Source organism: Sabethes cyaneus, chromosome 1 (assembly GCF_943734655.1).
Source record: "Sabethes cyaneus chromosome 1, idSabCyanKW18_F2, whole genome shotgun sequence".
NCBI classification, from domain to species: Eukaryota; Metazoa; Arthropoda; class Insecta; order Diptera; family Culicidae; genus Sabethes; species Sabethes cyaneus.
In genome coordinates this window covers 172,959,776-172,986,798 of record NC_071353.1, presented here as the reverse complement: position 1 = coordinate 172,986,798, position 27,023 = coordinate 172,959,776, and the positions used below count along the sequence as shown (strand labels likewise).

Here is a 27,023-nt window from a genome sequence, read left to right as displayed (position 1 = left end):
ACATGAAATAGGACTTGAAGTGGCACGATGAATTGGACTTGAAATTGCACTTGAAATTAATTTTTAAAATCGGAGCTAAAATTGCACTTTGGCACAAAATTTTACTTCGAATTGAACCTGAAATTTAACTTGATATTGGACTAGAAATAAGTACTACAATTGAACCTAGAATCAATCATGAAATTGTACCTAAAATTATATTCAAAATTGGCATGAAATTGGACTTAAGCTTGAACCAGTTAGGACCTAAAATTTCAATTCAAATTGAACTGAAAATTTACTGGAACGACATTTTACTTAAAGTTAGACTTGAAATTAGACGTGAAACTGGACTTGATATTGGATTTAAAATTTAATTTGAATTTTTACTTGATATTGGGCATGAAATCAAACTCGGAATTCGGTTTCAAATTGAACGTCAAATTGTGGTTGACATTAAACTTGAAATTTTATTTGAGACTGGATCTAGTTTTACGCACTTAGTTCATTTATCGTAACAAGACCATACTATTGAATTAGCCTCCGTACTTTCCAATTACACCTTAAGGAATTTCTTAAGTTAAATTTTATAGATAATGTGGGCATGTGCCCCAGCCTAGGCACACCAGTGCATATGCTTTAAATAAGTTGGAGAAATGCTGACAACAAGGTATAAAAATCCCAAAAATACTGACTGAGATCTATACCTTTCTAAATTGGTAAATTGCTGCCCAAATTAGGGAGGAACTGGATCTTGCTTCAAAAAATATTACTTCCAAACTGTATGTTCCAAAGCATATAAAGAAAGCCGTATAATTTGGACAGGTCAGAGCCTGAAATAAATGAAGTTTAATCAGAAGCTCGTGAAATAGCCAAGACCATTTTTGCGCTATAGGGCTGCAATGCCTAGGGCTGCGAAAAAACATCGCACTTTTTGCTACCAACGGCATTGCAGCCTTATAGCGCTGTAAAACAATATTGCAGGTAAGAACAAAGTTTTTCAAATTCTGCTTAACTGACGTGAAGTAATCAAAAGAGCAAAATGGAAGCGAAAAGAACATGCGAAGCCTGCATGCTGCAAGAGAGCAAGAGCAAGCAGTCAACTATCGCATTGTTAAAAGAAATTTGTAGAGCCACCGCTTGAAGACAAACAGGAATACTATTCAATGCGAAAGTTGGACAGCGTGACAGAACGCTATCTAAAGTTTTTAGGCCAATTAGTTTGACATCCATAGTCGTAAAAACTGAGAAAAATATCGCCTATTACATTAAGGCAATATACTTAGAACAAGCTCCATTAAGTAAATGTCAAATCACATTTCAGAGCAATAAATCCACAGTAGATGCATTATGTTAGTTAGCAAATATGTTAGTTGGCAAATAGGAGAATTCTATTCATAGAAAAGAAATCTCACTGGCATCCTTCCTTGATATAGTGGGAGCTTTTGACAACGCTTATCATAGATCAATGCAAGAAACTGTGAGAAAACATGAAATTGACATCTGTACAACAAATTGGATGATGGGGAAATGGCTTCCTCGTTTGGGAAAAGAAGTCAAACGATGAAAACAACAAAAAACTGTCCTCAAGAAGGAGTTCTTTCTCCTCTACAATTGAGTTAAAGATCATGCGAAATACAACTAACGATAAAGAGTTTGAGTGGTCAATCTAATCATTGAAGCCGTTGAACTCGCTTCAAACCTCAGGTATCGCAACAAACTATTCAAAGGTCTCAAAAAACGAATCAAAGAGCAAAGAGCAAAGACTTTGGTAAATTAGGAAGTCTTCAAGAGCCTCCTTGATTAATTAAACCGACGAAATCTAAAGGCGGCTAATTGCGACTGAACATTCATCCAATCTGTCGATGATGGAAGAAATGAAAGACTTCGCCCTTATTTTACTAGCAGTGAAGACCACACCGTCGTCATTTACAGTTGTTTACAAACACAATTGTTCGGTAAAAAAGAAACACAATTTTGAGTCTTATAATACATAGAAAATAGAGCATATATTTCTAAAAACATATCACAATTAGGTTAAAAATTCTTAACAAGAAACTAATCTACTGCACAGCCAGGTAAATTGATTTAACATTACGGTCGTTATTAGCCAAACTTTTGTAACACTAAGCACGAATTTTTATACATTAAAATTTCGAATGGTGACCTCCCTCAATAGAACCGACCCTGTATTCGATGACTTCAATGTGAAGTCTTTTCTACACCCATACACGACACATTGTGTTCAATCTCCGATTAGGAACCACAACATGAAAGTTTTATTATTAATCTATTTTACTTAATTACAGCTCCCGAAACCATATCGTATCGTTTCACGTGCCTGAGGTTAGTGACTATAGTACCACAGACATTTTTCGTTTGTTTCTTTTCAAACTTCAGGATCCACTCTCTTGGTGTAGGAGTCTCAGTTAGGATTTCGTTCCTTTGTTGGTAGTACAAAATTTATTATTTGTAACGCTTTCTCTTAGTTTTATCTCTTTCATGTACGCTTCCAGATCGTCTTCCTGGCCGAAACCTGCATGCACATCGACGGCGAGTGGTGATGACTCTTTCGCATTTCTTTCGCTGCCATTAGGATGCCGCTGCACGGCACTGTAAAACTGCACCGAAGCCTGTCGCCATTGCTGCTGGCGGTCCTCTACGGAAGACGCGTGACGGAAGTATCGCCAAAACTTTAGACCATTGCGGTTTTTACGCTTAATCGATATCTTCACCGGGCCCTGCTTGGTGTACTTCAAATTGACCTGTGTGCTCCTGTGGATAGGATGCTCATCTTCGTACATAACCGTCGTCGGTGGACTTGGCAGCGTGGCGGCCGAGCGCTCATATTGACGGGGACCCTTCTGCGATTCGTCGAAAGATAAACGGTTCAGTTTTACGGTTAATCGGGAAACGTTCTCGGTAGACCGAGACGAGAACGAGTCGCTCGACGAGTAGATATTAATGCACAGTTCCTTACCCTCCGGGTAGAAATCCAGATGGGCCGACACGGTCGGCGTCGATTTTACCGGGCCCAACAGCGGAACAACGGTACGGCCATTCTCGCGTCCCGTCGTCGCCATCGTCGTCGACGACGCGGTGCGCTCGTAGCCACAGCCGAAACGCTTCACAGATTGGCCTCGCGATAGCGCTATGGAATCGAGCGATTGCTTCTGAGTGGATGATGAGTACAGACTGTCGTCCTGGATGGAATGGCCTAGAACGGGATTGCGGGACATTAGAAATGGGGTCAGCAGAAAAGCTATGTGATGAGTTTTGAATATTTGCATATGTCATTTTACAATTGGTTAAATCCTAACAACCAATAACAGAATTCCATGTTTCCAGAGTAAACGAAAACATACAGCCGTACTCAGTTGTCTTTACATGCGTTTATGGAAACAATCGAGCAGTAGGCCCTGCCATAATAATCGTCCTTGTCAATCGGTGTTGTTGTTGAAAATTTATCTCACATTTAAACATTTTCATTTCGATGTTGATGCTACTCTAATGTTAATAATTTTATAGTTCCTAAACGTCAGGCTTTCGTACCATACGGGAAGTGCTTTTATTCTCTAACCTTCTACGAGCGATTGAGCTTTCCAACAGATTATATCTCATGAATTATTTAAAAGGAATGCGTTACGTTACATCCAATCAGACGGCATAATCAACATGTAAAAGGAAATTCCGAATAAACAACGCAGACGAGACGAAAGCAGCTTCATCTGTTGGTTTACTGTTGCTATAACATGCATAGGATTCCGGGTAGGAAAATTGTACCAACCTGTGTATTCAGAAGATTCTTTGTTTGCAGCCGGATGTCCGTCGCTTCGGCAGAGGTTTCGATAGGAACGCAACGTGCAGGTTGTTTTTCGCGTAACGCAGCAGCAGCGGTGGCCCAACGTCTCCTAAACAGAATAGACTGTAAATGAATCTTAAATGCCCATTTATCATATGGAAAATATGTGAAACGGTTTGATAATGATGCAATTGATGAATAAAATCGTTATTATACTGGAAATTGGGCGCACTTTATAAATGATATATCTTCGGAAAATAGAGCTAAACTTTACCTAATACTAATTCTCTAAATGACCATTAAGTAACTAGCAAAATGAAAGTTGCATTTTACCCTCAGAAAACAGAGTAGAAAACTAAAATAAACCTCTAAAACGGCAATTTTTGAAAAATTCTAGCAAAATCTTAAAAGATTTATTTGAAAAACAAGCCTGCGAAATATTTTTAATGTCCGTCCCTGGTTAAAACCTACTCAAAACTCAAGAAAAATTAATTTGGAACTCAGAAACTTTACTCTTTTATTGAATTCCGAAAAATAATCATTTCAGCAGTGTCTCTAAGTACTGTTATTTTCTGAAAAATGCGTCTTGCAATATATATTCAACTTTCAAAAACGATTTTAACTAAACTATAAGAATCTCATCTGAACAAATCCATTATTAACAGTTCTACACCTGTGTTAACATGTCTCACACAACACACCGTGGCAGATTTATTCGAGATTTTGATCGATATGTGCCAGCAACAACCGCCACCTAACTTATTAACAACGAAGGGTGCATTTGATGGATGCATTCACTAAAATTCATTCCATAAACTCCACATAAACTGCCACGCAAATGTACGTGATGTAGGAAAGCAAACGTTAATGATAATGATGATGATGATGGCAAAAGGTGAGCTCGTACCTTACGGGGCGATGCAATGAAATAAAAAAATGAGAAACATATTTTTACAGTTTGTATAAATATTATGTCAGGTGTAACAAAAAGTCGAACTCCATGAAGAATGAAAACTTTGAGAATGGTTGAAAAAAAAAGTATTATGCAAGTCGCAGATGTTTTACTGACAGTGTTTTCTTTTGCAGAAAGCACAAACTTTACAGCTCCTTACCTTGAATGCCTGGCGGAACTTGTTGCTCATAATATTGTACAGCAGCGGGTTGATGCAGGTTGATAGATAGTACAGGACACCGGAAATGTAAGTCGTCACGATGAAATACTCAAAAATCAGCGGATGTATCGGCCGATTGAACTCGTCGACGCCATAGATGTACACCAGTCGCTGGGCGTGGAACGGAGCCCAGCAGATGAAGAATGCTACCACGACTGCGACTGAAATTACAAATGATTAGGTAGTTAGCTCATATGCATGTTGAAGAAAAATATATAGAACGTGCAATCATTTGTTTATTGATTTGGGAAGGTTTTTACTATTTCAACACCATGACAAAGCATCCGATTTTGTCTAGAACGTCTAGATATCAGTAATTACTATTAAATTATATTTATAGTAGCGAAAACACTAGTGATAAAACATGTTTGTTTTTAATCGTGTACAATCGAGTTCAGCCAAGGTCTCTAAAGTATTTCACGATAATGAATTCGCTGAATCATCGCTTTTTCCAGGAGAATAACCATGCGTTACCTCTCTCTTCGAAATCGATGGAGTCACCTTACCAATTATTGTAACACTGAACAAGAATCAGGCGTTTCCTTTCTTGTCAGAATCTATGGATACGCCTTGTGAACAACTGTTGCGGTACTAAAATAAACTAGAATCCCTTATTACGTCCATTAATTTTACATGATTTCTTTTTACGTCCCTTTTTCCGTAGCTTCAGATCGTAGGACTCAACTAAGTCAATTGGCTATGAACCTGCCGAAGAAGCAGCTTTCTTACAGTCGACCGAATGCAATTGTGAATGGACAGGATTCGATAGGGAAACCTGATTTCGATTCTCATGAGCTACTTAAGGGGGCATAGGTAATAGTTTTCAATTCCGAAAAATCATATTTTTTTAATTGATTATTTCATAAGATTAGCATGTTCGAAGCCGTTTGGATGAATTCCAAAAATTGACAAAGTTACAGCTATTTGTACTGTACATGGCTGGAACGAACACACAGCGAATCTTCCGCGTTATTTAGAAGGAAATATTTGAAATGAGGCAAAAATATGCCTTAAGCCTTAAAGGAAAATTAGTCTCGACAACTCGAACCACAAGCGCACGCATCGTAGGATGCTATAGTGAGATGAGCGAAAATGGCGAATTGCTCGCAAAGCTCCGTGCTAAAAATATAGTGATCGGTGCGCCACCGCTTTCTGCCAACTGACAAACGCATAAATCACGGACTGTCACACATTCAACACTCACTGAGAACCAGATTAATCGCAACAGTGGAACTTCCGTCCGGATTTTTCCATTTTTTTTCGGAAAAATAAAATTTCGAATTAAAAAGATATTTGCTTGTAGTGATTACATATGGCTTGGAGAGGAAATTGCACTGTACGTGCAGTATGGAAAGCTAACTGCCTAGCTACAACCCACAGAAAAAATTGCAGGAAATCCAACGAAAACTAATTAAAAGTTATTACGTTGAGCGTCTTAGCAGAATCTCAAATACAAGTACTTCAACGAGAAGCTGTGCGTTTCCCCAAACAAAATGTTGATTGGCTGTTAGTTAGAAAGTTTATGTTAGTATAGTTTAATTGCTTTTATTCGATATACAGCAAACATGGCCCGGAATAAGTTTTTCTTGTGAGTTAATAGAGTTTTTTTAGGTTTATGCAGTGTTGGCGACATATCGCTTACATACTGGAGGTGACGTACTGTCGTACGTACAAAGTCTTGCAGTTCGAAAGTTGTCGCTTCAAGAAGCGTTTCGGAATCAATATCCATAATCCTAAAAAAATCTTTATTGACTCACAATAAGAACTTACACCGGACCATGTTTGCTGTATATCGAACAAAAGCAATTACAATATACTAACACAAACTTGCTCTAACAGCCAATCAACGTTTTGTTTGCGGAAACGCACAACATCTCGGTGGCTTTTCCGCCATTTGTTCTGTAGCTTGTAGCAAAACATAGCAACCTGATTTTCCATCCTGCAAGTTCATTTTTCACGTACTGTAAGCAGTGATTTTTCTTACTTTCTACTACTGAATTATATTTTTCCACCCACACTTCTAAATGTAATCCAAAACTAAATGTATCGGTTTCGGTAGATAAAGCCAATTACACAATTTCGGCTGCGACTACAAAGACATCAAAATATTGACAAAAAAAGTGACGAAAAGAAGACAATATGACGTCAAAACAGCAACAACAAAGATGATAAAAACGACAAAAAATCGCCGGACAAGGTAATAACAAATACCAAAAACAGAGCTCAAAAACGACACAAATACGATAAAAATATTGCAAAAATCCTTATAAAAGATGACAAAAATACAACTAATTCGAATAAAAGACAACAAAGAGATAACAAAAAATGGTGAACAGGCGTCAAAAAGACAGTTTCAAGCGGACTAAAAGACGACAAATGAATGTTAGCCACAAACTGGTCAATACCCAACAAACACCGAAGCTGAATTAAAATGCTACTGATTTGGTCACAGCTGATTTGACTCTGAATACATGTGGTAGACGCTGAATAAATTTAAGCAAAGGCCTCTGTATTCTATAAGTGATTAAGCAGCCAACGAATGCGCTGTAAATCCGCTGCTTCACATAATAGTGTCACAAGCAGATTGGGCACATCTTCAACCTCTCCACAAACCATCAATATGCTCAATAATTGTGCTATACTAGCTGAATAAACGATTTGTCATCTTAATAAACAGCCCTCCCACGAAACATTTATGCGCTGATTAAATATTTTAGCAGCCATTATTATTCAGCCATAGCTGAATATGCATCGAATAAAATTTATGTAAACAATTCTTTTGGAAATTGGAGAACTTATACAACCTATTTTGTTTAAGGCAGAAAAAACACTTATTAAGCAATTATATCGCCCTTTATATAATCTCTATGCGCCTTGTTTCCAGCTTTACGCAATTTGGTTACTAAAAAACGCGCAAAAGCCTCTATTAAGCTCCATTGCAGCTTCGAAAGCAGCTATTAGCAAGTCCGAAGCTTGATAAAATCACCAAATTTACATGTTTAAGAGCTGAAGAAAGGTTTTTATTTCTAAGCCTGAGCCATAGTTCAGCTACAGGTAGAATAAATTCAGCTATAAAGCGTTTGATCAGCCGGAAATTCTTAGTTGGGTAGCTGCTTTCAAAGCTGCAATGGACCTTAATAGAGGCTTTTGCGTGTTTTTAAATAACTAATTTGCGCAATGCTGTCAATTCTATTTTTAGAACGAGGAATAGTTTTGCAATGCTTTTTCAGTCGCTTAATCAACGTCTCATCAACCTTTATGCAGCCAAAAAACAATCTATTTTTAAATTTCAAAAATGGAACGCGCCACATTTATTTTGCTTTGGCGTCATAAGCTATATTTTAAATTTCGAATAACTTTAATTCGTATTTGCAAGCTAATTAAAAATGCATGTCGTCATCTTTCGGGAACCATTAATTGTCTTACCAGGGGAAAAGATATCCAATTTACCTGACGCTGTTGAGGGCCAATCAGACAACCAATCAAAATTGCGAGAGAAAACCCGCTGACGTGAGCCGACAGTTCCTTTTATAGTACTTAGGAACATGGCCCTTCTTTATCGACAAACTTTGCCGTCGGTTATTAGAGTACAGGACAATTACGCGGCTAGTACAATGATTCTGCAGACTTTATAGCAGCACGGCCCAGCCGAGACTCGGGGGCTGGGCAGGGACTTTACATCACTTTACGAAAATTTTAAAAAACGTTAATTTATTAGCATCGCACGCACTTCTAACTTTGTTAGATTTTCGAGGTCGAATTAAGTAGGATTATTTGTGTTGAGCGTTTTGAAGGCTATGATTGAAATCGGGCTTTTAGAAGTTTGCCGGTTGCACACAATAACCGTTTTTGGTAACGATTCCCTCGGCAATCGCACCCTATGGTTTTGAATATCTTGGTGGTATTTTCTTGCATACCCATTCAGTCATCGTGGTAAAGCCATCCCGCATGAGTGACCCCTCCGTCCGAAGACTTGGAGTGCTATCACACACACACACACACACACACACACACACACACACACACACACACACACACACACACACACACACACACACACACACACACACACACACACACACACACACACACACACACACACACACACACACACACACACACACACACACACACACACACACACACACACACACACACACACACACACACACACACACACAGTTGACAGCTCAGGAGATAGATACTCGCAATTTCACAATTTTCCCGCATTTCACATTGGAGCAAACCTTCCCCTGTGAGTGACCTCTCCGTCCGAAGATTGGGATCTAGCTACTAGGCAGTCTGATAAGAACCTGAAAAATGAAACACGGAGACGTTGTTTTGACCAAACCCGGTTTTATTTTTCAACATACTCTCCTTTTAGGTCGATACAGCGAGACCAACGATTTTCTAACTTTTTGATACCGTCCGAAAAGTACTCGATCCAGAAAGGTCTCCAAAATACGCCTCAGTTTCAGCTATGAGCTCGTCATTTGAGTAAAAACACTTACCGGTGAGCCATCTCTTCAGGTTAGGAAACAAGTAATAGTCGCTGGGGGCTAGGTCTGGTGAATGCGGTGGCTGGGGAACCAATTCGAAACCGATTTCATGCAATTTTGCTTGTACAACTAAGCATGAATGAGCAGGCGCATTGTCGTGATGATAACGCGGTTTTTTCTTCTTCAAATGCGGCCGCTTTGCGGCGATTTTGGTTTTCAATCGGTCTAATAATGATGAATAGTATGCTCCGGTTATGGTTTTACCTTTTTCAAGATAGTCCACGTATATTATGCCATGTGCATCCCAAAATACGGAGGCCATAACCTTTCCGGCCCATTGTTGCGTTTTTGGATGCTTCGGAGCATTTTGGCCCTGGAACACCCACTGTTTTGCCTGTTGCGTCGACTCAGGAGTGTAGTATTGGATCCAGGTTTCATCCATGGTTATGAATCGGCGCAAAAACTCGGTCGGCTTACGCGAAAATAATGCCAAATTCTGCTGGAAAGTCGTCACACGAATTCGTTTTTGATCCACTGTGAGCAAACGCGGCACCCGGGATCATTCAACATCATATCATGGATTTTTTCGATATTTTCTGGTGTAGTGACCTCTTTTGGGCGCCCAGATCGTTCAGCATCAACTGTGCTCGTACGGCCAAACCGAAACTCGGTGAACCACTTATGAATCGTTCCAATCGACGGTGCAAGTCCGGGTAATACTTATCCAGCTTGGCCTTGGTCTCGGATATCATTTTCTTGCGTAGATAGTAGTGTTTGATCAAAACTCGTAACTCAGATTTTTCCATATTAAAAAAAATCTCGGAGGTTAGTCGATTCTCCGTGCTGTAACTTGTAAATGCGTGAACATAAATGGCTGAAGTTTTGACAGGCGTCAGCTAGAAGGATCAAGCTCGACAAAAATGGTTCACATTAGTGAACACTAATGCCATCTCTTAGAATTTTCAGGTACATAGCAGACTGTCTAGTATCACTTCTACTGTCAACACTTAACAGCTTGCTCAGAAGTGGACTTAGGATGTAAGGTTTTCGAGCAGTTGGGAATAGTCAACTAAATTTTTAGAGACAATACAAAAACTTGTAACCAACGATTACAAGAATAATTAAAAGACAACGACAATAATGAAGAAGCGAAAAAACGATGAAAACAGATGAAAGACGACAAAAATATCAGGAAAAACGCCAGACAAACAACAAAAATATCTAAAAATTTACGCCTTTACTATGAATAAATGCAGAAAAGGCGCTGAAAATACGATAAAAAGATGGCAACACAGCGACAAAAAATGCCAAAAAAATATAAATGACGACAAAAAGATGGTTGGTTTCACCAAAGCAACCAAAAACGTCGCAAAAGACGATAAAAATTACATCTCGCTGAGAAGAGACAAAAAGATAACACAAAGATGTCAGAAAGGCAGATGTTAACAGCAACGAAAAACGACAAGCATGCATAAAAAAAACATAAAAACGATAAAAGACAACTGCAAAAGGTGACGGAGTACACATAATAAAAGACAAAAAATTAAAGACAAGAGCCAGACCAAACCAAATCATGAATCAAAAATGAAAGATTTGATTGAACATTTGATTAGCAAATATCCCGGACGAACCAAAAAGATTCGCACAGAATCTCGCTGATGGGTACAACTTTCTGAAGGGCAAAGTTCAGTTTTGACATTCAATGCAGGAGCAGTTACTGCGGTTACTATGGAAGCCACTACGTTTGTTTGCTGGTTGAGTAGAAAAGTGTAAACATTATTTAGTTTTCGCAGACCAGTCGAAGAGGTATTTTGTTAAAGGAAAGCGAATTTTTGTGCAATCTTAGCTCTCATTTGTGAAATAATCTTTGCATTGGGTAAATGTGACAATATTTCAGCAAAAATAGCCACAAAACCGCGCTTCCGTATAACTAAATTCCTTTTCGGCTGACCTGCGAAATCTAAACAATGTTTGCATTTTTCCACTCTACCGGCAAACAACCGTAGTGGCTTCCATAGTAACCGCAGTGACTGCTCCTGCGTTGAATGTCAAAACCGAACTGTGCCCTTCAGAAAGTTGTACCCATCAGCCGCCATTATCGCTTATGGAAAGCTGGATAGGACTATCACTATTTTTTGCCAATAACTGCTAATTTCCATTGCATCGTGATGATAATTTGGCTTTTCAAGTTCGTCACTTTAAATTAGCATAGCATAGTTTCTGAATTTACTGAGCATAACACTTTTGTTCGGAAAGGTTTCAATCGTTCTCTTTTCTTTCTCAATCAACACACTGTCTTATCGCATTGCTTTGAGCGACCTGATAGAGTTAATTTGCAAAAACTAACTCAACCGAAGAAAAACGTGGCAAAAAACTTCGTGTGGCCGTTCAATTTTTTGAAAACACATTTTTTCAGAGATACAATGAGGCCACGACCACAGTAACAAGTGGAAAATGTACGTTGCATTAATACTAACAGAGGCACATGGGATATTGATCTATTAAAAATAAAAATCTGTGGATGAACATCCTGCAGGACGACCTTGCTCCAGTAAAATCCGAACAGGAACACGCAAGGAATGCTATTTCTGTGTAAACAAAACACTTGTCGGTCACAGAATGAGCAATGGTAAATGGCATTTTGTTTCTGGTGCACTTAATTAAATTGTAGATTATTGCGATAACTCTAATGCTCACAAGGCGTATGGAAATTTGAACAAATTGCCTTTTCTATTTTTAGAATTAAGTAGAAACCAACCAGTTGGCTGTTGGAAATAAATTTTGCTCACAAGGACGATTGTAACAATCTGTGCCCTACTTGAATGTCCATTTGCATCCACGTAGGTACTTTAATCCGAGCTTAGAAACATGCTTTGATTTTTATGGTGCCTGAAACATTAGCTAACAACAAACCACCCACCCTCGCTCGAGTATTAATTAAAACGTTTGGAAAATTGTCAACGTACCTAACATCTTCAGGACTCGGCGCGTTCCTTGGCTCGTTCCCTGCTGTCGATTATTCGGGCAGGCATTGCTCCTCCGCTGTAGCGTCCCGTCTCGCTGCATCAGCGACGACGAGCGCAGCTTCAAACCAATCAACGCGTACAGCACCGTGATGAGTGTCATCGGAGCGAAGAAGAAAATAAACGTCGACAACTCGAACGAATGATGAATAATTACCCGCTTCACCACGCACAGATCTACACCCTTTTGACTTGTGACGCCAAACTGGAGTGCCTGCGGGACGGCCGATACAATCGCCACCAACCATATGGCGAAAATGAACCGAACGGCCCGGGACAGTTTCGACATCGTGTGCGACAGGAACGGGTGGCAGATTGCGACGTAGCGCTCGATAGTGAAAGCCGTAATGGTGAGGACGGTCGCGTTGGCCGCCGTTTCCGCCGCAACTCCCCGAGCGACACAGAAAGCTTCGCCGAAAATGTAAGGATATTTTCGCCAGATAAAGTACATTTCCTGCGGTACGCCGGACAGCAACAGGAAAAAGTCCGACACGGCTAAACTGAAGAGGTAATAGTTCGTTGCGGTATGCATGGATTTGTTTTTCGCTATCACGATACACGTGCTTATGTTACCGATGACACCCGTTACGAAAATCAAGATGTACATAATTGTCATCGGGATTACCACGTAGAGCGGGTCGTGTTTTGGACCGAATATTGCGATTAAATCATCCTCATTCGAACCGTTGCCGGGTAGTGAGGAGTCGTTGACGTAGGTCAGATTTAATAATACACCACTGGCATTCGCTGCCACTGATGACCAAGTTTCCATGGTTTTCTTCACAACTGTTGTGGCTTCCCTAGCGGGCAAGTGTTTTCTTTTATATGTATGTCTTCCCTCAAAGGTTTTGTTGATGGATCTATCGTTTATAGAATTTCATGCTATGCCTCCATTATTGTTGCCTTTGTTGACTTTATTGAACAGTTTGAAGTTTATCCGGTAGGATGAGACAGCAAAAGGGTTGTCACTTCTGTCGGTATTGAACGAAGAAGAACGTCTTGACTGGAAGGAGCAATCTGCTTGCACGAACTGAAACGAAAACACAAACAAGGTGTAAGATTAGAAGACGGATGTGTTGTTGGATGTTGGAACTTGTGATCATTGTCAAGTACGTTTGTTTTACCTTGTAATAGAAGGATGCAAATTATAAACCAATAGTTTCCTACATTCAATGATTGAACCGACCGTCAATGTTTATGGGATTTATTTGGTTCAACACAGCCATTGATGGTAACCTATGGGAAAATTATGGGTTTACATCTTAAGCACAGTCATCAAGACCTTCGAGGACTAATAGCTCGGAACTTGAACTGATATATATTTATATTCTTACAAACACCCGACATTGCAGAACAATTTTTTGGCCTGGAAAATCGAGTACTTATCAAAAAAATACCTATCGATTAAGTTTTCTTTCAAGGTGAGAAGGTTCTAAGGTGAGAACTTCGGACTGTCGGGTGCAATTGGATTTAGAATCAAAGTTGAAATTAGATTGAAAATAAGACTTAGTGCTGGACTAGAAATTAGACTTGAAATGGGATTCGAAATAAAGTTGAAATTGGATTGCATATCCGTCCATTGGATTTGAAATTAAGCTGGACATTGAGCTTGAAAACGGACATAAATTGGATTTAAATTGAGCTGGCGATTAGACTTGGAATTACATTTATTCAAATTGTACTTGAAATTGGACTTAAAATTTGAATTAAATTAGGCTATGCACATTGCACATGGGACTTTGCACATTGGACATTGGCACAAAAGTAGACACAAAGTTTTACTTGAAATTAGTATTTATTGACATATATAGTCTTGTTGTCTCACATGTTTTACCTCTTTTCTGTTTCTTCTTTCTCTTTGCCATTCCCGGTTTTTCACTTTTTGTTCTGATTTGTTTCTTTTCTGTACCGTTTTCTTGCTTTTTACTCTCACTTTTCTTCTTTGTCCTTCTGTTTTTTTTTGTTTTTTTTTACATTTTTTATCTTGTACTTTCTATTTTACTGTTTTGTTTTTCTTCATTTCAATCCCATTTTTTCGATTTTTTTCAATCCTATTTTTCCTCTTGTTTTTCACTCATTTGTTGTAATTATCCTTTCCGTTTTCTATCTTTCTCTTTCGTTTTTGCTTTTTACGTTACCAGTTTTCGACGTTTTCTACTTTTTCATGCCGTATCCGTTTCATTTTTCCGTTTTTCATCTTTCTGCCTTTTTCTTTAACCCGTTTTTCCTGTTTTTCTATTCTTTTTTCTGTCCCATTTTCCTAACCCATCGCCTTTTATATACCGTTTCTTTTTTCCGTTTTTCTCATTGCCTCTATCGGTTTTCTTTTTCTTTTCGCTATACTTCTTTTCCTTATAGGTTTCTCTCATTTTCTGGTCCGTTTCCAGTCTTTCCTGTCTGGTTTTCCCTCTTGTTCTATCCCGTTTTCGCACCTTTCCTGTCACGTTTTTTTTTCTTTTTCCGTCACGTCTTCAATCTCTATTTGTCTCATTTCCTTTTTCTCTGCTATTCCTATTCCGTTTATCGTCTTTTTCAGTCCTGACTTTTCCATTTCTTTTCCATTTTTCGTTTTTTCTTCCATTTTTCCTCAGGCCAGTTATCCCTGTTTTCCAGTCTCATTTTTAGTTCTTTCTCTTATTATGTCATACTTGTCTGTCATATTTTGTTTGTATTTTTCGTTTTACCCCGGCGTTTCTATTTTGTTAATTTTTCTTTTCCTTTTTTCTTTTCTCATTTTTCAATTTTTCTGCTCCTGTATTTTCTACTTTTCTTTTCCTTCTTTTCTATCCCGTTTTTCCACTTTTTGATTCTGTTTTTTTCTTCTTTTCTCTCTAGTTTTTTCTCTCATTTACTTGCTCATTCTCCTCGAAGTTTTATCGTTTTCTCTTCTTTTCTCTTCCGTTCTGCCTCTTTCGTGTCCTGCCTCCTCTTTTTAAACGCGTTTTCCTTTTTTTCGATTTCTTCTTTCCCACTATTTTTTCTTTTTACGTTCCGTTTTCCCTTCCATTCTTTCGTTTTTCTTTTTTTATGTCATTTTTTCTTCTCTCTTTTTTCTTTGTCTAGTGTTTTTGCTCTAATCCAATTTGCCCAGTTTTTATCATTTTTTGGACACCTTAACTTTGCTTGCTTTTGGTTTTTTGCTTTGGGTTTTTTTTCCATTTTGTTTTTTTGTCCAGTGTTTTCTGTTTTATTATTTCTTTTTCCTCCGTTTCCTGTCCCACTTTTCCGTAGTCATGCTATTTTTCCTCTTGTTTTGTACTCATTTGTAATGAGTTCTTGGTAATTTTCTTTAACGTTTTCTATCTTTTCTTCCGTCTTTCCTTTTTTCGTTTCTAGTTTTCGTCGTTTTCTATTGTTTTATTCTCCTTTTCGTCTTCGTCTGTTTCGTTTATCATTCTTATCCTCTCCCGTTTTTCTTTGGTCCGTTTCGCCTGTTTTTCTATTCTTCCTTTTCTATCTCATTTTCCCAACTGATATCAATTTCAATTCCCATTTTGTCCTGTCTTTCTACTTTTATCTGTCGTTTGACTTATTTTGCCCATTTCTTCCATCGGTTTTTCGCTATCTTCTATCCTCTTTCCTCTATCGGTTGTCCGTTTTCCCTTTTCTGTCCCGTTTTTCCTTTTATGTCTAAATTTTCCTCTTTCTCTTCCCGTTTTCACACATTTTCTGACGTTTTCTTTATCTGTCCGCTATTTGTTTCGTGTTCCCTCCTTCTCTCTCTCTCTCTCTCTCTCTCTCTCTCTCTCGTTTTCCTCTCCTTCCTCCTTTTTTTCTCTTCTTTTCTTGTCCCGCTTGTCACCCTTTCCAGTTTGGATTTTTTTGCTTGGTTTTCTCTTTTCTGTATTATTTTTTGTCTTTTTTCTCCCGTTTCTCCTAGTTGTTGAGCCCATTTTATCTTATTTTCAAGCTATAATCCTATTTATCTTCCGCTTTCATATTTTGCTTTCCATTTTCCTCTTTTGTGTTCTCGTTCCTCTAGTTTTCCGTATTTTCTCCTTTTATTTTCCTCTTTGCCATCCCATTTTTTCACTTTTTGGTACCATTTTTTCTATTTTTCTGTCCAATTTGTCCCCTTTTCTCTCGTTTTTTATATCTTTTTTTTTCTTTTCTCTTCCGTTCTGTTTTTTTCTGTTCAATCTCCTCTTTTTCCTCTATTTACGTCTTCCATTCTGTCACGATTTTTCATTCAATTTTAATTTCTTTGTGTTATAACTGTTAATATTCGGCAGGGCAGGGAGAAATTTATCAAGACTGAAGTTTGATGTTTTCCCGACGTTTCGACACTTTGTTGGTATCTTTTTCAAGGGGTAATATCATTTTGTCTTTGAAACAGACACCAACAAAGTGTCGAAACGTCGGGAAAACATCAAACTTCAGTCTTGATAAATTTCTCCGAAGACTGCCCTGCCGAATATTAACAGTTACAATTGAATCCAGTCGATAAAAAACACAACCTAATTCTTTGTGTTAATTATTCTTTTCTTTATCTCTAGCGGTTTTGTTCTTTTCCAGTTTGTCAAATTTTTGCCCTGTGCTCCTATCCGTTTTTTTCACCAGAAGTAGCAGGAGACTTACTTATACCTACAGCGTGTTGTTTGGTGCATGAGATATAAATTTTAAAAATGAAATCTGAAATGAACCTGTTTCATTTGGAAGCAACTTTACCAACGTGTTTGATAAGTACAAGTACAACGTGTGTTAGTACAAGTCAAGGCGCAGGGAAACACACCCCACCACAAATCAACAATCTGTACATGCGGTGTTTCCTGTTTTATGATGAGCAATTTGGTATTATAATTTTCTCAAAAAAGTGTTGTTTTTTTAATTCAATTAAGGCAATATTTGATGAAAAAATTAATAAATATCAAAAATACAATGATTGTTGTTTGACAGATATCAACCAAGCCGATTGATTGACATGAGGTCAGAAGTTGTCTCCCTCTCTTCTATCTTTTTGGTAGAGTTCTTCATTTTGACCCAGCTTTTGACAGCTCACATATGAAACCTGAATCGTCCGATGACCATAGTTTTTCTATTCACTGTGTTGTCTAAGGCGAGCTGAGAAGAAAAGTTTACTTATAAGCTATGGTCTTATCTCAAAAAAAAAAATTTAAATAATAAAACGTTCTTTAGGTTAGCTTGCAGTTTGTGTCCGAAATTCCACTCAACGTTGAGATTTGTGCTCAATTACAATTCACAATTTTTATTTTTTCACAGTCAACTTTTTGAATATTTGTTTTCGGTAATTTATTTGACAGAGAACTGAACGGTGTGGAACAAAATTTCCCACCATTTATTTATTAATCGTTATGTTTCTGTCAATACAAAAATTTTGTCCGTATCGTATCTAATTAATGTTTCAAATTCATGTCAATTTCTATTTCGAATAGAGCGGGTACGATTGTATAACATAGAATCCTTTTACCACTAGGTGGATTAAATTTGATTTTTCTGCAGGTATGTCACGTGAACTCGTGGATCTACTAACATCCCATTTTTATGCATAACTTTTAAATCAAACATCCGTCCAAATTATATTCAACATTGATCAACTTCAATACAATACCCTTCATATGTATGCAAGTCGTCTACCATCTACTGATAAAAACGAGTAAATATAAAACTAAAACAGGGGCAACAAATATTTTTACAACTTTTAAGTTGTATATTCTATGGGATAATCGAGTCATTTAGTATCATGTAAAACTAGTCTGCGAGTCACCTATAGAATTCAGACTTTTAAAGCCAAACCGATGACCTTTTCTCGGTAAGTAAGACAAAAAAAAGGCATCAAACATTGGTTCATCGAATGAATTGGGCTTTTTTTCTGTCATCAATAAAATAACTCCAAAGTCATGATGATGATGAGCAAATACTTATCCGAAGATCACGATACAGCAGAACTCATTTCATGTACACATATATGACCAAATTAGCGATGCTGTACTGAGCATGAGGTAAATCATCATTTTTTTCGGCGGAGGGGGCTTGGAAACAAACAAATTCGCCGTCGCAGCCAGGGCGTCACAAATTCAATTATTTTTTTCCTACGTTTCCGCACTATGTACGTGTGATGTACAGGTACTCGTTTTTCTTGGAAGCTGTGAACCATTGTGAAGCCTATAGGGAACAGCAATTCGATGCTATTTATCTTTCAAGATTGAAAACGGAAAAATATATGAAAAATGAATCGAAATGTTTGTCACGTACTACCGTTACTGTCCACACCATTTCAAGTGATTATTTGTTACGCTAAATGAATAACTTTACAGCTAGATTCCACACCATTGGACATCCATCCGGACACAAAAATCGAACAAAACACCTTGCCAAGAGTAAGAGACTTTTGGTGCACTTCAACTCATGATTAATGAGAAACGGTCATTAGCTGTATGTTAGCGTTCTTAAAGCGAGCGCAGAATCCTGTTCAGTTTCAAACTGAAGATTTTCGTGTCTGGCTTAAAAATGTTTATTTTCGTTGTTTTTAAGTGGGCTCTCGAAGTAGGTTGAAGGGTACAGTACTTGAGCATGCTGTAATAAGCAATTAGTTATTCTGCTTCCTGGAATCCAGCGATAAATAGGCTGCCAAACAGAAAACCGGCGCAAAATAAACCTCAACCGGATACTAAGCCTATATGCACGCACAGTTAATTTATTCATGCAGGTCAACCGTACCGGGGAACACCTCGGTAATTTGTAGTGGACAAAACAAAGCAAAGTAGAGGTGATGATCCGCATTCTTCTGTTCTGATCAGTGGCTGGGGATTCACCTTATAGTGAACTTTCAATCTAAACTGCTAATTCATCGTTTCCCCTTTTCTTTTATTCTAAAACCCAATTTTATACCCGAAAAGCAAGTGAAAAGTTAAAAATATTGAATCTCGATTGAACCCAAATTTCAAGATTTATTGAAATTTGTGACCCAATCTGCAATGCAACCTAAAGAACGTGATGTTTAGTGCTTTGGGCTGCTAAAACTTCCTACTTCTTGCACTTGCTCTAACTTTTAATTCTTTGCGGCGGTTTTCTGAGCAGACTATGTTGGCAAGCGGAAAAAAAGAAGGACATAAATTGAGTGCCAAACTGACTGCCATAAAAATACTCCGAATACTTCCCATACTCTAATAAATAATTTTTAATAATTGCTCATCATAAAACAAGAAAAACTGCACAAACCAAACCGCATGATAGAGATAAATAATTTGTGGTTGGGTTTCGTGATTTCCCTGCACCTTCATAAGTGGAACCAAAAATTCCGACTACCCACTTCCGCTGCGGTTGTAAGGGCTTTGCAATGCATTGCAAGCTCTACTTTTACCCACCTGGTTCCTCATGTCAGTACTTCCCTGGCAACGTTGTCCAGTAGATTAAATTATAAGAGTTACTTTTAGCACTGTCAAGAGGCTTCATCTGTGCAATAAAAATTTTGAATTCGAACTTGACATCTCATTTAAAATGGGACTTCAAACTGAACCTGAATTGCAAGTTGATTGGACATGTAATTGTACTTTGTATCGAACATAAAGTGGAACTAAACTGGACTTGATGTTGAACTCCAATTAGGCTTGAAATTGAACTCAAAAGAATTGAATTTGATTTTAAATTAGACTTTGAGTCGGAGTGGAAATTGGAGCTAAATTCGACTCGGAATTGGTTTAAAATTGGTTTTAAAAATGGGACTTGAAATTGGTCCTCAGTTGAACTTCAAATTATACTTAATATTAGGTTTGCAACTCTTCTTCAAATTAGCCTCGATATTGGACTTTAAATCGGAGTTGAAATTGGAATTAAATTAGGTAGATTGGACTTAAAATGGGACATTGCAAAACAAGCAAAGCCTGTCCCCTCTACCTATTTCCCAGGGGAACAAGACGAAGTTCCACCACGCAAAAGATCCCAGGAAAACCAACTGAGAACTCTTTGATGAGAAACTACTGCGTGAAAATTCCCAATTTGATCAAAACATTCAGACAATACAAAAGCTTGTAACTACTGCCGATTTAATCACAAGCAAACTGCTGACTACCTACGAGGAAAATTGTCCACTAAAGACCAGATCAACTGACAAAAACGCACCTTGGTGGAACAAATCCCAGAAGTACTAATGAAATCCACGAGAAAACTCTTCAATAGGACATAGTTATCTCGATGATGGGAACAATACAGAAAGTCCCTAACTGAGTACAACATGGTAATTAGAAAATCACGTAGGAACAGCTGGAGGCAAATGTGCGAATGAATTGAAAACTCATCTACCTTAGCCAGGTTGCAATAGGGTCACTCTAATGGACTAGGTAGACTGAGAAAAGAAAATGAAACTTTTTCCAATAGACTCACAGGAAACGCTTAGCATGATGGAAAAACACTTCCCAGGATCGTTTTCAATTGACACTGAAATGGATCGAGGAACCAACTGTAGCAACGTCTTGACCTGTCGCGTCTATGATAGAAGTTAGTTTGGGAAAAATTGAAAGCTCTATTGCAACTAAAGAAATCTCACTAGTAGCCTTTCTTGATATTGAAGGAGCATTTGACCACACTTCACATTATTCAATTGAAAATGCAATGAGAAAGCACAGAGTTGATCACAAAATAATCAGCTGCTACTGCTACATTGCTACTCGAGAAATTTCTGCCCAGCTTGGAGGTATATCCCAAACGAGGAAAACAACTAAAGGTTATCCTCAAGGTGGCATTCCTTCACCCTTACTGTAGTCACTAGTCGTTGACGATCTGCTCAAAAGCCTAACTGATAAAGGCTTGGAGGTGATTGGTTTCGTGAACGATGTAACAAATGAATCTCATTAGAGGGAAATTTGATAATGTAAGAAGTGTGCAATATATTTCATAATCAAATGGGGCAGACAGGAGGCCTCGAAAACAACAATTGTTCCTTTTACACGCAAAAGGAAATACACCATTTCGAAATTACAACTCAGTGGAACACGGATACAAATGTCCACAGTAGTAGAGCATTTAGGAATGATATTGGACCAAAACTGAACTGGAATGAACATCAGTCAAACCAGACCAAGGGTAACCTATGCGCTAGATGCTTCGACGCTCGAAAACGGATGGAGTATGATACGTTCGGTCGTCAATGAGGCCGCAAACGCGGTGCTTAGCGAGGAAACCCCGAACGCGCGAAATGATTGGTTTGACGAAGAATGCCAACAAGCGACAGAGAGGGGAAAAAAAGGTTAGAAAAACTATCTAACCATATCCATGAGGGAAACTCTGGCCAAGTATCGTCGAGCGCGGAATGAGTTAACTACGATCGTGAGGAGAGAACAGCGTCAGAAGGAGGATAGAGATCGTGAGGAACAACTAATCCGGGCTAATGACATGCACAAGCTTTACAAGAACACAGGTGACAGGCGCGAGGTGACAGGTGAGAAGCAGGCGGAAGCAGTTTTTCGATGAGCATCTCAACGGCGATATAACAGAAGGAGACGCAACGGAATTCTACAAAAATGGTCAAGAACCACTAGCAACGGCACTCTCCGACAAATCCTCCAGAAATGTCGGGAGTACAACTTGCCCACGCATCATAGTTATTTTCGCAGATTTCAAGGCAGCACACGATACAGTTGAACGCGAATAGCTATGGCAGATAATGCATGAGTACGGTTTTCCGGACAAACTGACGCGGCAGATCGAAGCTACCCTGGGGCGAGTGATGTGCTATTTGCGCGCTCCGGGGGCACTCTGGATTCTTTTCGAATCGTGCAGAGGATTGCGGCAAGGGGATAAACTATCCTATATCGCTATTGAAGGTGTGATCCGGCGTGTAGGACGATTACGCATGGAATTGCTCAAATGGACATGAAGTTGGACATCAATGGGACTTGAAATTGCACTTCAAGTTGCTCTAGAAATCAAATTGGAAACTTGGAAATTGAATTGAAATTAAATTAGACTAGAAATTGGCTTTAGAATGGAACATTGATTTTCAAACTCAATTAAATTTCGTATTGCACTCGAATTTAAAATTGTAATTAACCTTAAAATTGATCATTGAATTGCATTTGAAACTGGACATGAAATCGGAGGTGAATTCGAATTAAATTAGACTCGGTATTAGACTTCAAATGAGACAATAAATCGAACCTAAATTGTATTTTAAAACCGAACTTGAAATCTGATTTGGAATTAGACTTCAAAATTAGTTGAAATGAAATTAGACTAGAAATAAGCTTTAAAATGGGAAATTTAACTTCTTAAGGCTTGAAGCTAGACCTTAAAGTTGGATATTAAATTGTACTGGAAATTGGGCCTGCAGTCGGAGGTAAAATTGAAACTAAATCAGACTGAAGTCTGGACTTAAAATAGGACATCAAATTGCACTTGAAATCGAAATTGGAATTTGAAATTAAACTTGCAATTTTATTTGAAATTAGACCGAAAATTGAACATAAAACTAGACTTGAAATTAAATTAGACTAGAAATTAGCTTTAAAATGGGACACTGAAATTGGACCGCACTTGGGACTAGACCGGAATTTGAACCTTTAAACAAGATTGCACTTGAAATTGTACCTCCTCCGATTTTAGGGAGGTAAAATTTGAATTTAATTAAACTTGATATTGGACTTAAAATGAATCAATAAATTGAGGTTGAAATTGAACTTGGGATTGGACTTGAAAATGGACTAGAATGTAAAGTTCAAATCGTACTTAACAATTGACTTAAATTGACATTTTCAAGCAATGAATCTCCTTATCGCTCATTTTATAATACCGGGCTATTGAATTGAAATTTCAAATTAACCCAACATTTCCATGATTCGCCGGCATTGCGTAACATTATTAAAAAACAAATCACAACAATTTTTTCACCGTCTATTTAGCTAAAGCTGATATAATAGGAAGTAATGCACCACGAAAAACCGGTTCCCTAGTTCCGTAACAGTCAGTGGAAGTGGAATGTGTCAAGTCAACAGCGACGTTAGCCGCCACCGTCCGCTTCTTCACCATCATTGCTCTTACATTATCGTACCTATGCTTCTTTTAATTCACGGAATTACCCATCATACCTATAGTTTATCTTCCCGAGCACTTCTGTCTTGAAAACCGCGGCATGGGTTCCAGGAAAAATCATGAAAGCTGAGGTCTAGTTAGCCTAGACTAACTAGACAGTTTGTTTGTGCGTCGTAAACCAGTCAAGTGAGAGCTGTCAATTTAGTTCATTCATTTAGTTTTAATTTAGGACACACACAGTTCGCGAAGGTATAATTTCTCTCTATCATCGGTATAAAATATTGTTTTTGTTCTAGAAAAAGTTTTTAAAATTATCCAGTAGCTAGCCGACCGGAGTCGAAAACGGAAGAACATCCTTGAGGCATGCTTTTGAAGCTTTTTGCCGCGCATTTGCGCGTCACAGAATTACAAATATATAATTTTGTAGCAAAATAGTAACAATTTTTTTTCACAAATATTAAATAATTGTCTTTGTATTTTGAAAGTTTAACAATAATTTTATTTCAGATCCCAAAACACTCCAACATAGCCTTGTTAATTTGCATTGAACTCTGATAAATTTCAAAATTCGCCAGTCATGCCGATTAGCCATTTGACATAGCATTTCTCATTGTGAGGTAAAATATGTAAATTTAATGCCATTCTCGTTCCCATAGGTGCTACTCATTTCGAGTTTCGTATGGTCATATCTTCCACATCAAGACTATGTAGTAATATCATTACCTAAACTTGTGTCAGTCAACCCTTATGCAGTCACTTGAGCACTAAAGATCAGTATCCATAGCTTCCAATATTCCAATCAATAGGAGAAATGCTACCACACGTGATAATCCACAATTCAGCAAAATTTTCTGTAATCCAATCGTAATGCTAACAATTCCGCCAATCTGCACATTTAATCCACACTCATGTGTAATCACATATAACAGTATATCTTCAACGACCAATCGAAAGATCTCCAATGAGTCACCACACTTTTTCCGTTATCCTTCCGTTCCGTTTATGAGAATTAATTAAACAATTACACGACACTATGCTCGGCACTTTTCTTCACACTGTTCCTGCTAAACTACCGAATGAAAGCATGTTCAAAGCATAGGCCGAAGGCATAAACACCAATTATAATCAACCGGCGTTTCAATAGGGACTAATGATCTATTTCAGGCCCGGTCATAACCGAATCGCTTGAACAAATAAATGTACACGCGTCCCGAAAGGTTAGATTAATAACCTAGTTGTTGTTATAGTAAGCATCTCTGCTCTGCGTTCGCGTAAATTTTGTCCTCCATGGAAGGAGATGAAAACAACAATTGGCAACAAACTATACCGCCAACTACCGGCTACACTGCTAAAGCACTTGCAAGATATTCGACGGTCTGTACTATACTGACTGCTAACTGCAGCACGCGGAATTATGTTTGCTAGCTTGCCTGGCTGTCTCTGTGGCAGTCTGGCAGTTGTGTTCATTCCGCTAGCTAGCTCTAGCTCTAGCTAGCTGCTGCCGTGCCATGCCGGCCGGGGTTAGTAGCGTAGTAAACGAGCAACCAGTAGGTAGGTAGGTATAGCATGAATGTCGAATGAATATTTCCACGTTTGTTGTCCGGTTCACACAGCCTCACGCTACTGGCTGTAGCAGAATAGAATTAACAGCATTATTTTCATCGTTCACAGCTTCTTTTTTTGTAAATCGATTCAACAGTTGAGGGAATGGAACTGTTGAACAATAGTGTTTACTTTGAATGATTATTGCTTAGGCAGTCGTTTTCAGCAACTAGATTAAATTAAAGATTTCGAACTTAAGAAAATTTATTGCGTAGAATTTTTTTACAATGAAAAATTACAATACGCAAAAAAAGATCTAACGTTCTCAACAGTTTTTTTTTGTTTCTCCCTGAAAATGAAGCATGAGCTGAAGCATCACATCTGGCGTGTCGGTTAGATAGCACGTTACAGCATCAGTGATTTTAACATGCGAACATTTTTGTGATTATAAATAACATGTAGGGTCTTTTTTCATGAAGCTCCAAGAGCACTGTTGCTGCGCAAGGTTAAATGTGTACCGATGATACCAGTTGTACGATGATGATGGCACCGACAAATGGCCATTACGACTATGAGAACTTCTATCGGCCCTATATTATTAAATTAATGGAAGATAGCTGTGCAACAGCAGCGGTCGTATCAGCAAAACCAATTTATCAACTGATGCATGCAAAAAAAAACTACATAAATCAAGTTAATTCAGCAGCTATTTAACGCAGTCTTTTCCCCGGATAGCTTTGCTGCGGTAATTATTATCAACCGTTTTTACTATTCTCCTGGAAAGGTGAGATAGCAATTATAGACTCATTGCTCATCATTGACCTGATTGATACTGGCCGTATATCATGGGCCCGGACAGTCTTCTCAATTTCCACAGCTTGAAAAGCAGACGAATTCCGGTGAACTATTTCTTGAATGACTGTTCAAAATTAACAAACTATTGATGACTCTGCAACTTGTTTTAGTCCCAGTCGCACTCGTACGAATTCATTAAGTTAAGATGTAATCTTCCTCGTCATTGTTTATACTACACCGTCCTTACTGGGAAGTCCCCTTCTCAAGCGCCTCCACGAGGTAATTCCCTTATTCTACAATTGTAATTTTAAGCAAAAATTAGGCTGCGAGACCTGTTCCTGGTCGTGGAAGTTATCAAATCGGTAATCTCCTGTCGTACTTCTCAGTTAACTGTTCAAAAGAAAATCTGCACGCCCCTTTTAATTATGTCCCCGCACACGCCTCTTGCGGTAGAAACAGGAATTATTTGACATAAATTTGTTGACATGTTTATGAAGAACAATTGGTGTCACGATCCGTCGAAATATTTCACCTTGTTGTGGAGCAGTACAGAATGGTACTTTCACAAACACCTGACAGGTGGCTTTACAGTTGTTCACCGGAATCTTCGCAATGGCCGATCAAAAGATAGACATATTATTCAACTCTTTCGTGGTCGATCAGGTCCTTCTCCGTTTTGTCCACAAAATTATTGAAGTAGTCCTCCATTTGAGCTTAACCCTAACATTTACTATTGATCCCAGTTGGGGGACGTTGGGAGCGTTGGTGATCATCGGACAAGACGCCGTAGAATACGCCATCTTACGTGAAAAGCAGTTCTCGTAGTGTGAAGAAAGATTGTCGAGCGATTTTCCTGGTTCGCGGATAACCGGTGAATATCTCCAGCAGTAACCGGTTCCCGTGATTGAAGAAAGTGGTCGTGAGCTAGCCGTAGTTTTCTGTGAACGTGTTAGAACCGGGGCAAAGAACCGACTATTCCAGGTGCGTCGGATAATAGGGTAGTCACGTCTTCCACGATAGGACTATATTACTAGTTCAACGACCAACGAAGAGTTTCGTCCACGCGTTTAACGTAGAGATTCGTCCACGGCGGGTGTCTGGCCAGCTAAAATACCTTTTGGGAATCCCCAGAATCGTCATTGTAAGGCCGGCTGCAGTGTCACCGGTCAGCGCCGGAGTTTCATCCACAGTGAGCGGCCACCCGTTCATAGTACATAGTACCAAGTGG

The 27,023-nt window shown here is 38.5% G+C and overlaps 1 protein-coding gene across 2 annotated transcripts; it reads right to left on the bottom strand.

Annotated features, from left to right (window-relative positions):
* Positions 1–1,988: 1,988 nt before the first annotated feature.
* Positions 1,989–24,819, bottom strand: LOC128732807 (pyrokinin-1 receptor). Of its 2 annotated transcripts, XM_053826205.1 has the most exons (6): positions 24,182–24,819; positions 12,419–13,505; positions 4,894–5,114; positions 3,767–3,890; positions 2,960–3,196; positions 2,725–2,843 (listed from the first exon to the last, which is right to left on the bottom strand). In XM_053826205.1, exons 2-6 carry the CDS (start codon positions 13,245–13,247, stop codon positions 2,824–2,826), a joined length of 1,431 nt encoding a protein of 476 aa, XP_053682180.1. In that variant the 5' UTR covers positions 13,248–13,505; positions 24,182–24,819; the 3' UTR covers positions 2,725–2,823. The 2 variants fall into 2 exon arrangements, with proteins under 2 accessions (XP_053682179.1, XP_053682180.1); XM_053826204.1 differs by having other exon boundaries at positions 1,989–3,196.
* Positions 24,820–27,023: the final 2,204 nt, after the last annotated feature.

Bases quoted from the DNA above. Each gene is read 5' to 3' on its own strand.
- LOC128732807 (XM_053826204.1), bottom strand. From the start codon at position 13,247: ATGGAAACTTGGTCATCAGTGGCAGCGAATGCCAGTGGTGTATTATTA. The intron at 5,115-12,418 runs GTACGTTGACAA...TTGTAATTTCAG, and splicing joins CCGAGTCCTGAAGATGTTAG to TCGCAGTCGTGGTAGCATTC. The intron at 3,197-3,766 runs GTTGGTACAATT...ATCCCGTTCTAG, and splicing joins AGAATCTTCTGAATACACAG to GCCATTCCATCCAGGACGAC.